Source organism: Caretta caretta, chromosome 15 (assembly GCF_965140235.1).
Source record: "Caretta caretta isolate rCarCar2 chromosome 15, rCarCar1.hap1, whole genome shotgun sequence".
In the NCBI taxonomy this organism is placed as follows: domain Eukaryota; kingdom Metazoa; phylum Chordata; order Testudines; family Cheloniidae; genus Caretta; species Caretta caretta.
This window is the reverse complement of record NC_134220.1, coordinates 28,331,702-28,343,882: the sequence shown is the minus strand read 5'-3', so window position 1 is coordinate 28,343,882 and position 12,181 is coordinate 28,331,702. Positions and strand designations below refer to the sequence as shown.

The window sequence follows — 12,181 nt, the reverse complement described above, 5'->3', positions numbered from 1 at the left end:
CTCATGTGTTCCAGTCCCTTAATCATTTTTGTTGCCCTCCGCTGGACTCTTTCCAATTTGTCCACATCCTTCTTGTAGTATGGGGCCCAAAACTGGACGCAGTACTCCAGATGAGGCCTCACCAGTGTCGAATAGAGGGGAACGATCACATCCCTCGATCTGCTGGCAGTGCCCCTGCTTATACATCCCAAAATACCATTGGCCTTCTTGGCAACAAGGGCACACTGTTGACTCATATCCAGCTTCTCGTCCACTGTAACCCCTAGGTCCTTTTCTGCAGAACTGCTGCGTAGCCATTCAGTCCCTAGTCTGTAGCGGTGCATTGGATTCTTCCATCCTAAGTGCAGGACTCTGCACTTGTCCTTGTTGAACCTCATCAGATTTCTTTTGGCCCAATCCTCTAATTTGTCTAGGTCCCTCTGTATCCTATCCCTACCCTCCAGCGTATCTGCCTCTCCTCCCAGTTTAGTGTCATGCAAACTTGCTGAGGGTGCAATCCACACCATCCTCCAGATCATTTATGAAGATATTGAACAAAACCGGCCCCAGGACCGACCCCTGGGGCACTCCACTTGATACCGGCTGCCAACTAGACATGGAGCCATTGATCACTACCCATTGAGCCCGACAATCTAGCCAGCTTTCTATCCACCTTATAGTCCATTCATCCAGCCCATACTTCTTTAACTTGCTGGCAAGAATACTGTGGGAGACAATGTCAAAAGCTTTGCTAAAGTCAAGGAACAACACGTCCACTGTTTTCCCTTCATCAGCCCCTGCGCCAGGCGCATCAGCCGCTGCTGGGGCAGTATTGGGTCACTGTGCCCCCTCCCCCCTCCCCCACACACACACAGCAGCAGAGTTTGGTTGTGGGAGGGAGCAGGGGGTTGGGGCACTAGATGGGGTAAGGTGGGCTCTGGGCGGTGCTTACCTGGGAGCGCTCCCTGGAAGCAGTGACCTCCCCCTCGCTCAGCAGCTAGGTGGAGGAGTGGCCAGGCGGCAGCGGGCTGCCTCTGCCCAGAGTGCTGGCTTTGCAGCTCCCATTGTGCCCCCCCCCACCCCAAGTTTTATTCACTGGTATTTTTATTAAAAGTCATGGACTGGTCACAGACCATCAGTTTTTGTTTACTGCTCGTGACCTGTCCGTGACTTCTACTAAAAATACCTGTGACTAAAACGTAGCCTTAGTCATAATCCATGAGGTAGACTTTTTCTGTGCTGTGGGGCTTTGGATTCATGTTTTGTTCCAAACTTTGACATGTGACAGTTCACTACAACCTTGAGGTAAAAGGTTTGTGAAAATTTAACTCAATAAAGACTGCTTCAGGTTTATGCATTGTAAGACAGATTCTGTTCTCGTTTACGTCAGTGGCAAAATTTTCATTGGTTTCAATGGGTGTGGTATCCAGCCCTTGTGAAGCATGAACGTCATACTTTCTTCATGTTTTGAAATAAAGCCATATATACAATATTTTTAGGTAGGGTGTTGCATTATGCCTTTCTCAACCTGAAGTGTAAGAGCTAGAAAGAAACTAAAGGCTCTTCAATATGGGTAACTGTTTATCTTTATTTTCTCAGATGCCAGTGGCAGGTGGAGGCCAATGGGGTAATATCTCCAGCCCTCACTCCAAGTCCTTCTCCACTGCCTCTTACTATAGATGAGGATCGAGAATTCACATATCCTTCTGATGTCCTCGTGCCTCCTGTCGGACATCACTTTGATCTGCCTAGGATCAGGTTGCCTCCAGGAATCATGATAAAACTCAGGGAAATATCAGGACGTGCTCGGCCTCAGTTTAGACCTAGTATAAAGTAAGTAACTGTTTCTTCACCACTATTTTGCTAATTTATATTTTACTATTATTGAAATTGATACACAAAGTGCTCTCAAATGCACAAAGCAAAGAAACTAAATAAAAATATTCTCCAATCCCTCAGTAGTAGTAAATGTAGAATGAATATTTGTAACAATAATATTAGGCACAGAAATATCAGATGGAAATAGATAATTCTCAACTTGGTGTGCATTCAGTAGTTCCTAAAGCAAAATTTCTTGAATACCTTGGCTGGTGAACTGTAAATACAAATGATGTTGTATCCTTGCTAATCGGTTTGGTTTCCATCTGTAACAGGGAAGTGATTCAGCCTGATGTAATGGAGGAGATGGTAGTTTCGTGTGTTATTAAACATTTGAACTTGGTTGATGCACTCCAGTCTCTAATAAACTTCCAGTATCAGGAAGAACATGCTGAGGAATATGATTTGCTGTGTAAAATTATGGGTGAGACCTTTAAGAAGCTAAATGCCATGGAAAGACAATTGCAGGTAAGACAGCTAAAGAAATAACTTTTATTACTAACTACTAAGGAGATTACTAACATAAAAATGTAAAAAAAACCCTCAAAATGCACTTGAAGACCTCTCTTCTCTTACTGAAGCTAAGATAAATGGATGCTTATGTATATTCAATATTTTTGTGTCTTTACTAGAGTGTAGCTGAACTGGAACAGAGATGGCAGAATGAGGTAGATGATGCCATACATGGGAAGCTGGAAAACAATGTTCCATTCTTTTATGATTATCATTTCAATGAGGTAAGTATTGCATTTATCCCATTCATTCATAGAGGTAAGAGTTTGCTATCTTATTTTTGCATTTGTGGGCTACAGTATAATTACTCTTTTCATTCATTTACTGCTAAGTTTTTTTCAGTGTGTAAGTTTATTGGTACTAAAAATTATAGTGCATGCTTTCAGGTTGTCTAATGTATTTGCTGACAATAGGAATTCATCATAAATGTTGATCACTGTTGCTTTTTGGAGTAGTTTTTTTTAGGAATATAAAAAGAGTAAGATCGCCCAAAAATATATTATGATTTCCCAGTGTCTGTATCTGCATTAAAAAGTTGGCAATTAGATATGAGTGATTAATATTCTTGGTTTGTATCCATGGACATTTTTAATGCATATGTGTAAAAAAAAAAAAAAATTCCATGATCCTACTGAATCAGATACATTTTCATCCTGTTCTTCTCTAGAGCAAAATGAAAGAATTGGAACTTTTATGTTCAATGAAAGAAATTTCCTTTGATGGAAGTGATATTGAGAATATGGTCCTGTCATTGAGGTTAGTAGTTGGATCTGTTAGCTGAGCGTTCTAGGCCCTGATTCAGCCAAGGTTCTTAATTATAACGCTTTACTTTAATCACATGCAGTCTTACTGAGTTAGGTAAGACTACCCACAGGTTTAAAGTTATGCATGTGGTTAAACGCCTTTCCAAATCAAGACCTAAGTCTTGTATGAAACTTCTTTGATTTTGACCTACCAAAGTGAAAAAGAAGCCTTGACTAGATTGTTGTTTTGAAAATAGAATTGAAAGGCCTCTCCGAATTGCTGGTAATTCTGCATAAAGAGGGTCATCTTTGGGAACATCACAGTTCATCAAAATTTGAAATGCTGGAGACATAAATACAGTTAACTATTTATGGATGTTATGTAAAGGGGCGGGAGAAAGAAAAAACAATAGGATTGTTCTGTTTTCTACTTGAATATATTTCTTAACTCAAAAACAATAATTAAAGAGATTACAAGATAGACATCTTTAAAATTTTACCAGTTAAGATATGTTATACAGGAGGCATAAAGAACAACTAAGTTTACACTGGTTTTTCATTCACCATTTTAGGGAGAAATTTTTTCAAGAAGTCAATTCTCTGGTTCAGAAGCCCTCACATCCCTTGGCTAAAACAAAAACATTAGTAAAGAGCTTGATGAATAGAGCAGAGCTACTGTTGCATGTTACTATTGCAGCACAAGCCGGTATCACAAGAAGTATATCTGGTACCCCTGCGGAGACACCAGGTATGAATTTACAGTGCATCTGATTATTAGACCTGAATGTTTGCTGTTATTATTTGCTATGAATATAAATAACACTTGTAATTAATCTGCTGTAATGCCCCTTAAAATCATATTCCTCTACCTATTTTTCCTTTTCTATTTAGCAAGCGGTGAATTTGTTTTTAGGGGTATTGAACTAACATGGCTCTGTTTACTATTTGCATACCAGGGTCACCATGTTACCAGCATAGCTTTGTGAATAGTGTTAACTAATTTCAAAACCAATAAGGGGAATTTGCAACATTAATAACAATTATATTGCAAATATAAGTTGTTAGTCTTTTAAATTTCTCATTTATATAGCTTAATTTAAAAAATAAAATAATTAAGTCTTCTGATTGCTACAATCTTGTACACCTCAATCAAATTGCCTCTGATTCCTCTCCTTTCCTATTGATAGATAATTCCAGGCTCTGCAATTTCAATAATAAGTAAATATTTCATTATAAGACTATTATTAGATGGTGTAAAGAAAGAGGATTAAGAAGGTTGGTAGCCCGTCTACAATAACTTTTCTATCAGAGGTTGCCTTAATATAGAAACTGGCTGTAAAAATGAAGTGCAGAAACTTTAAGAATTACCCATTAATTAGATGGTCCTGAAATGTTAAGATAAACATGGATGGAAGACAACTTCTGAGGGAAGTGACCCAGTGTTAATTAACATTTCTGGGTCTATAGAAGCTATTTGTTCTTTTCCATCCAAAACTTATTAGGTACACTCTGAGTTGCTGATGTAAAATATAAGTGAAATTACATATTTTCCACTTGCCTTACCTAAAGCTGACTCAATGATACTGCAGTCTCCTAAAATGTAAATGCTACACACCGTAATAATAAAGTACATAATCTAAATAAAACCAGATACCATGAAATAAGACTTAAAAACATATGAGGTTGCCAGCAGGAAAGCCATTTAAATGGAATTTCAGATTCTCGCATGGGGTTAGGGGAAACGCATTTGGTGTTTTGTGTAGGTTGTTGTTTTTGTGTTAATTTATTTCCTAATTTGTTTAGAAATTGCTTTACTCTGCAAGACCAGCAGTAACAGAACTTTGTTTTATAACATTGCAGCTTGTAAATCAGCATCTGAAACGAAAGTGATATCTCATGCTGTCCGCCAGCCTGTCTTCCTTCGTAGCATGTCTGCACCTTCTGACCTAGAAATGATTGGAAATGAAGATTTGGAGTTCACTAGATCAAGTCAGAGGTATGCAGATGCTAGTTCACTGAATTGCTGTATGAAACACCTAAAAGTATATTCTGTATTTCTGTTAATAATGTACCATGTTTTTAGAAGAACATTTTTCATAGATCAGCTTATTCTTAAATTCTCTAATAAGTGTTGTTTTCCCATAGGAGGCGCCATGTTACTAGTCATAGGAGTAGCTCTTTTACTCTTCTTCAATCTTTGACCATCGAAGATAGCAGAGATAAACCTACATACAGTGTCTTGTTAGGGCAGCTGTTTGCTTTCATTGGGACAAATCCTGACCAAGCGGTATGTCATGTTAAACATGCTAAATCCCTATATACTCGAGCACAAATGTAACATCAGTTTTTAATCTAGGTTGAAAGGTACAGATGTGGGGCTTATGTAGTAAAACATAGACTCTTCTTTATTAGGTATCCAGTAGCAGTTTTCTGTTAGCTGCTCAGACCAGGTGGCGTCGTGGGAACACAAGGAAACAGGCACTGGTGCATATGAGAGAGCTCCTAACAGCAGCTGTTCGGGTTGGTGGTGTTACACATCTTGTGGGTCCAGTGACTATGGTACTTCAAGGAGGACCAAGGTAAGATGTTCCTCAGAACTTTATTAAAGTTTTGGGGCTAGATGGTGTGCTTTATGCAAGGAGTGGTACTGCATTATACCAACAGCAGCTAAGGAGATAACTGGCTTTCCATGCCCAGGGCACAAGTTCTCAGACTTTGTTATGACCAGTCCTCTTATGAGGCATCTTGGAATTCCTTTTAATATTTTCCACAGTGCTTCAAAAGAATTTGTAAGTCCTATCACCTGTCAGGAGGTGCAGGTATCGGAGTCTTATGGGATACTGCTATTTGAGGACTAGCTGCAAGTGATTTTAGTGAATTCATCTCTGTGTATGACTAAAGACAGGGAAAGAAGTAGGAATTGTAACCCCACCAGATACCTGCTGCTGCCTCTCAACCACTTTAGGCCAATGACCCATTAGTTGAGAACAGCTGACTTAGGAGAATTGAGTGAGTGGAGACTTGGATTTGGTTTGTATTACGTTGTTGCGGCCTAGCGGCTGTGTGCAGGGCTAGGGAAGTAAAATGTTCAGGTGTTAACAATTGTATAATGCATTTTCAACTAATGGCAAGAACACATAGAGCACACGAGAGAGATTCTTTGACGTTTGTGGTTTAAATCTAAACACACACCAAATAAAATGAATCAATAAGATCTGAACGAGTGGGTTTTATGGTATGAGGTAGCAAAATGGGATTTAGGCTCTTTTATAAAAACTTTTTTATGTAACTGTAAAAATAAATTCAAAGAGTTTGTTGGGCGTCTGGAACCAGTTTCTCAGTTAGGTACTGTAACCAGAATAGTGAGTTCAGTCAGTATTTTGCATGCATTTTGGGAAGCAGAAAAAGAATGCCGTATTTTGTAGCATTAAGAATTTCTTACATTTTATATAAATCTGGTATAGAATTTTGTCTTCAAATCTTTCATGAATTCTTTCAAATTGTGGCAATTTCCTGTAGCTATGTTTTGGAAGCTTTTAATTTTACTTGGCACAAAGAGACATGATTTCAAATCTATAACTTCCAACAGAATCGAAGAACTCACTTGTGGCGGGATGGTGGAACAAGTCCAAGAAGCCTTTGGAGAGACCATGACCTCGGTGGTTTCACTGTGTGCTCGTTACCCCATTGCTTGTGCAAATAGCATTGGCCTCTTGTGCACCATACCATATACAAGGTAGGAAAGGTTTTGCTTCAAGAAGGAGACAGAAAAGAATGATTAGATTCTCTTTTATACAGTTGTGCCGTACAATTAAGTGTTGCTTCAAAGGGAAGTATTATTATGTAGAGTGGAACGGACTTCGTTGTTGTTTTTTTAAAATTACCCTGTAATATCTCCTGGCAGTATATTCTGGCAGAATAAGCACAGGGATGGACATTGGGAGGGACTGAGTCTTGGCTCTGCCACTGATTTGTTCTGTAGGAATGGGCAAGACACTTCAACTTTCTCAGTTTGCCTAAAGTAACCATAGTACCTAGCGAACTATCTCTTGGGATGTTGTGAGGATTAGTGAACATCATGAGAGCATTTTGAACATATAAAGTTCTATATAAATGAAAAATATTACTGTTATGGTGAGGTATGAACTAAAGATGATCAATATGTCTTCCATTTTTAGCAGGTGGCATAACTCAGAATGATGCTCTGTAGACTACACATAGATTTAATAACCCTTTATATAGCACTTAATCTTCTACTAGGAACAGCTTGGCATCATGACCATGACATTCAGAGATAATGCTGGATGACAAACTTGAATAATATCCTGTTACATTTTGTCCCTTCTAAGGATAATATAATGGAGGAAACATTGAATTGTCCAAAGCTACAATGAAAGATATGATCAATAGATACAGTACGTGTGCTGAGAAATTTGGGGTAGCTTGTGTATGTTGAAAATGGTTGAGAAGTTACTGCAGTACAACCTTAGTTCTTTGTTCTTCTGAACAGGAGTGAAGAGAAGTGCTTGGTACGCAGTGGCCTGGTGCAGCTTATGGACAAGCTCTGTAGTTTAAGTAGCCAGACAGAATCCAGCTCAAATGAAAAGCAGACTAAAAAACAGAAGGTGGCTACTATGGCCTGGGCTGCCTTCCAGGTCCTAGCCAATCGCTGTGTTGAATGGGAAAAAGAAGAGGGTAGGAGCAATGTTGATATTACATATTGTGTATTTTAAAATCGCTGCTAGATATTGAGTTCATGTATGAGAGGAAACAGTATAGATTTTTTTAAAATCTTGCATTGACCAACCACTGACATTTAGGAATAATTATTTTTTATTAAATATAAAATATTTTATTATATATATTAAAGATTATGAAGCGCTTTGAGATCTATTGATGAAAAGTGCTGTATAAGAGCTAGGTAGTATTATTTATTATTAGTTATTTAGAAATACTGTTGAGTTGGGATTTTAAAATGAGTGGGAGGGGTATTGTTTTTAAATGAATCGAAGTTTTTCATTCTATAATTTTTTAAAAGGGGAGAGGCTTGAGTGGCTTAGTGTCAGGTTTAATCAACAGTAAATGCAATAGCTCAAATTCTTCCTTGGTGGAACTCCAATGGAATAATTTTGTCATTTCAGTATTTTTTTTAATCCGACACGCTGTTGGTGAACTTGAAAAGGTTCTGTTGACTCTTGTATTCCCATATTTATAGAAAACCATCATGTACGTTTAGACACCCATCTGAAATTTCTGGAGCCTGGGCTTTCTCTAAATTGTCTTTATGTGAAATTAGCAAAATTAGTTTGGTGGGAAACTTACTCACTTAAATATTATCCACATAAATAGAATAGTATTTTCAACTACACTGTGTCATAAGACTGAATGTCGATTTGTTACCTAGCAACTAGATGTTATTGCAGGTTTGACTTTAACTCAATATGATTTTTTGTAAGCAATTACTGTCCTCTAAATGAACGTGTCTAGGTTTTTCCAGTATATTACTTTTTTTATTGTGTATACATTTACAATTGTACATTTTTGCATTACCTTTGAAGGTGGTTCAACAGAGGCTGTTCATTCTGGTCTGGCTCGTCAAGTCTCCAGCCTTCTTACCAATCACCTAGCGCGAGCGACAGAATGTTGTGGTAATCAGGCCGCTGGAAATGATGCCCTGCAAGATGTACTTAGCCTTCTTAATGACCTGTCAAGGTACTGGCAGTACTTCGATAAAGTCATTTTTTTTTCTGGCTTACTCTCCAGTGTTGGAAAGCACTTCATTTCCTCTAGCGGAAATAGTAAAGATAATGACACCTCTTTCGATGCCATTCCAAAAGCTTGAGGCTATTTTGACATGTGGCCTGCAGCATAAACACACTTGTGTTAAATTTTAGGATCAATCCGTTGCTGACAGCAGGTGAGAGTGTGGAGACGTCCAGTAGTACTTTCTGAAATTGAAATCTAGACTCTGTGTGACAGAGTCAAGTGACTTGTTTGACCACATTAACGAGCTTACTTGTGTCACATGCCTGTATATTTTTAAGATATATGCTGTAACTGAGTAATAGTCTATTCATTAAGAATGAAACCATTCAGTATAATGCCATTGTAAACCTGACCCTGCTGTCCTTGGTGTAGTTTTTTATTGACCTCAATAGGAGATGTACACTGGGAACAACTGCGAGATTGAATATGAAGACTGCAGTCTCACGTGCTGGTTTTGGCATCTCACTTCGTTTGGAGTCTTTTTGTTGATGAAAAGTGACACACAGCTGCAGTAATACCACAGTTAAAGAACTTTTTTTGTATTTGTTCAGGGACGTGCAGGACGTACTGAAATAATATAGTACTGACATGTTACAAAGGAGATGAGGGGAGCGGAATATCACAGACTTCACAGTTGCTCTTATGTTTGTAAGCTTTGGTGCCTAGGGAAGCTGTCTTAGGTTTTTTGAGCTGGAGGATTAATGGGACTAAATAGCAACATTTAAACTGTTTTGCTCTAAAATCTGTCATGAAATCTCAAATAACGGAACTATCTTCAAGAGCTGTTTTATGAGCGTTTATATGGGAAACAGGCAAACATTTTTATGGGGTTTGTATAAGAGGCTCCAGACACCTGAGCAAAATAATGGGGTATCATTCATCTTGCATTTGAAATTGATTACTGCTTAACTCTGATGGATCATTTTATGTGTTTAATTTTTAAGTAAAGTCTTTAATAATATAATCATTTATTGCCATAAAGATCCTTTACCCGTGGCAGGATGTCATCTTATAGTTTGTATTTGATTTCAGGAGTGTGATTTAACTTTCCTTTTTTGCCGTCAGAGAGATGACTATGCTCTTTTCTCTCAGGAGTCACATAGGAAAAGCTATCCTGAGCCAGCCCGCCTGTGTGTCCAAACTTCTCTCGCTGCTTTTGGACCAACGCCCTTCTCCAAAACTCGTCCTTATAATCCTCCAGCTGTGTCGTGCTGCGCTTCCTCTCATGAGTGTAGAAGACTGTGGAAATGTTGAACTGCCCCCATGGAGTTACTCAGTGCCCTCCTTGAACAGTGAACAGGATGACCCCAGTGACCCCGCCTCCAAGATTGCATCACTACTCTTAGCAAAATTGGCAGATTATGTGGTGCCAGGTGCTAACAGTTTCTCATGTCTAAACGTTTGTTCTTATTATGTGTAATAAGTGTCAGACAAGCTTGAGAAATAATGCATGATTGTGCAAGAGGCGGGTGTTGACAAAAGGCACAATTTGGATAAATGTGTATTGAATGAGTGTGTTTAGAAGGTTAACTTGCCAAAAATTTAACAGCAGGATGAGTTCAAATATCCGGTAGTAGGCATGTTTCTATAATCTGGCATTCTGACTGTTCAGTGTAGTTCAGTTTTCTGAATAAGGTGCTTATTGCAGACATGTGAAAGAAAGCTCAGATAAATCTAAAGGCAATGCTTTTAAAGTATCTGACGGTTGCGCTTTTTCTTTTCTGCTTGGAGGCTCTCAGACAGTTCTGTCTCCAACTGCGTCTGAACCAGATACCTCTTTGACAAAAATGAGCCCAAAAAATTCCATAAAAGGAGATAAAGATCCTGGAGAAGAGAGTGAGGCAGTGGATGGTAAACTTTCTATTTTTATTCACAAACGGGAAGATCAGTCATCCCATGAAGTCCTTCAGCCCTTACTGAGGTAATTTTAACTCAGTGGATTAGAATTAACAAAGCAGTTCAGGGGTTTCCATCTTTATTTCTATACAGTGCCAGAACTGTAGGAAGATTTTGTGTTGGAGATGATCGTAACTGAGCAAAATACTTCAAATTCTGTTTTCTGTTGCTGCTTGTAAATAGTGGGATTTTTATCCAAAAGTGAGTTTTGGTGGTGATGTGCAGCTACATAACTAGAAACTCACACAGCTACATTGAAAGTTAAACCACAGTTCCCCAAACTTGGCCCACTTATGCACAGACACCATCAGCTCAAAAATTTCCATTTGTACTTTACTTGTAGATTAGAGGAAGAAAAATCTTTTATTTTCACCAATTTGTTTTTCAGAGTAACAGCCGTGTTAGTCTGTATTCGCAAAAAGAAAAGGAGTACTTGTGGCACCTTAGAGACTAACCAATTTATTTGAGCATAAGCTTTTGTGAGCTACAGCTCACTTCATCGGATGCATACTGGGGAAAGTGTAGAAGATCTTTTTGTGTACACACAAAGCATGAATAAATACCTCCTCCCACCCCACTCTCCTGCTGCTAATAGCTTATCTAAAGTGATCACTCTCCTTACAATGTGTATGATAATCAAGGTGGGCCATTTCCAGCACAAATCAAGGGTTTAACAAGAATGTCTGGGGGGGGGGGGGGGGAGGGGTAGGAAAAAACAAGGGGAAATAGGTTACCTTGCATAATGACTTAGCCACTCCCAGTCTCTATTCAAGCCTAAGTTAATTGTATCCAATTTGCAAATGAATTCCAATTCAACAGTTTCTCGCTGGAGTCTGGATTTGAAGTTTTTTTGTTGTAATATAGCAATTTTCATGTCTGTAATCGCGTGACCAGAGATATTGAAGTGTTCTCCGACTGGTTTATGAATGTTTAGAATTCTTGACATCTGATTTGTGTCCATTTATTCTTTTACGTAGAGACTGTCCAGTTGAACCAATGTACATGGCAGAGGGGCATTGCTGGCACATGATGGCATATATCACATTGGTGGATGTGCAGGTGAACGAGCCTCTGATAGTGTGGCTGATGTTATTAGGCCCTGTGATGGTATCCCCTGAATAGATATCTATTCCACATTTGTGCTGGAAATGGCCCAGCTTGATTATCATACACATTGTAAGGAGAGTGGTCACTTTAGATAAGCTATTACCAGCAGGAGAGTGGGGTGGGAGGAGATATTTTTTCATGCTTTGTGTGTATATAAAAAGATCTTCTGCACTTTCCACAGTATGCATCCGATGAAGTGAGCTGTAGCTCACGAAAGCTTATGCTCAAATAAATTGGTTAGTCTCTAAGGTGCCACAAATACTCCTTTTCTTTTTGCAATTTGTTTTTGTGTATTTGAC

General features: G+C 38.7%; 1 protein-coding gene across 7 annotated transcripts in view; it reads left to right on the top strand.

The window, feature by feature from the left end:
• The window catches only part of HECTD4 (HECT domain E3 ubiquitin protein ligase 4), a 124,891-nt gene that overhangs the window by 69,628 nt on the left and 43,082 nt on the right, over window positions 1–12,181 (top strand). For all 7 annotated transcript variants that reach the window (XM_048821605.2, XM_048821603.2, XM_048821604.2 and 4 more), the window contains exons 25-37: window positions 1,579–1,812; window positions 2,133–2,325; window positions 2,490–2,594; window positions 3,038–3,126; window positions 3,686–3,861; window positions 4,974–5,109; window positions 5,259–5,400; window positions 5,526–5,692; window positions 6,703–6,849; window positions 7,624–7,808; window positions 8,672–8,825; window positions 9,972–10,252; window positions 10,611–10,800. In XM_048821605.2, the coding sequence (XP_048677562.2) occupies window positions 1,579–1,812; window positions 2,133–2,325; window positions 2,490–2,594; window positions 3,038–3,126; window positions 3,686–3,861; window positions 4,974–5,109; window positions 5,259–5,400; window positions 5,526–5,692; window positions 6,703–6,849; window positions 7,624–7,808; window positions 8,672–8,825; window positions 9,972–10,252; window positions 10,611–10,800 (2,199 nt within the window). The remainder of the gene's footprint in view (window positions 1–1,578; window positions 1,813–2,132; window positions 2,326–2,489; window positions 2,595–3,037; window positions 3,127–3,685; window positions 3,862–4,973; window positions 5,110–5,258; window positions 5,401–5,525; window positions 5,693–6,702; window positions 6,850–7,623; window positions 7,809–8,671; window positions 8,826–9,971; window positions 10,253–10,610; window positions 10,801–12,181) is intronic.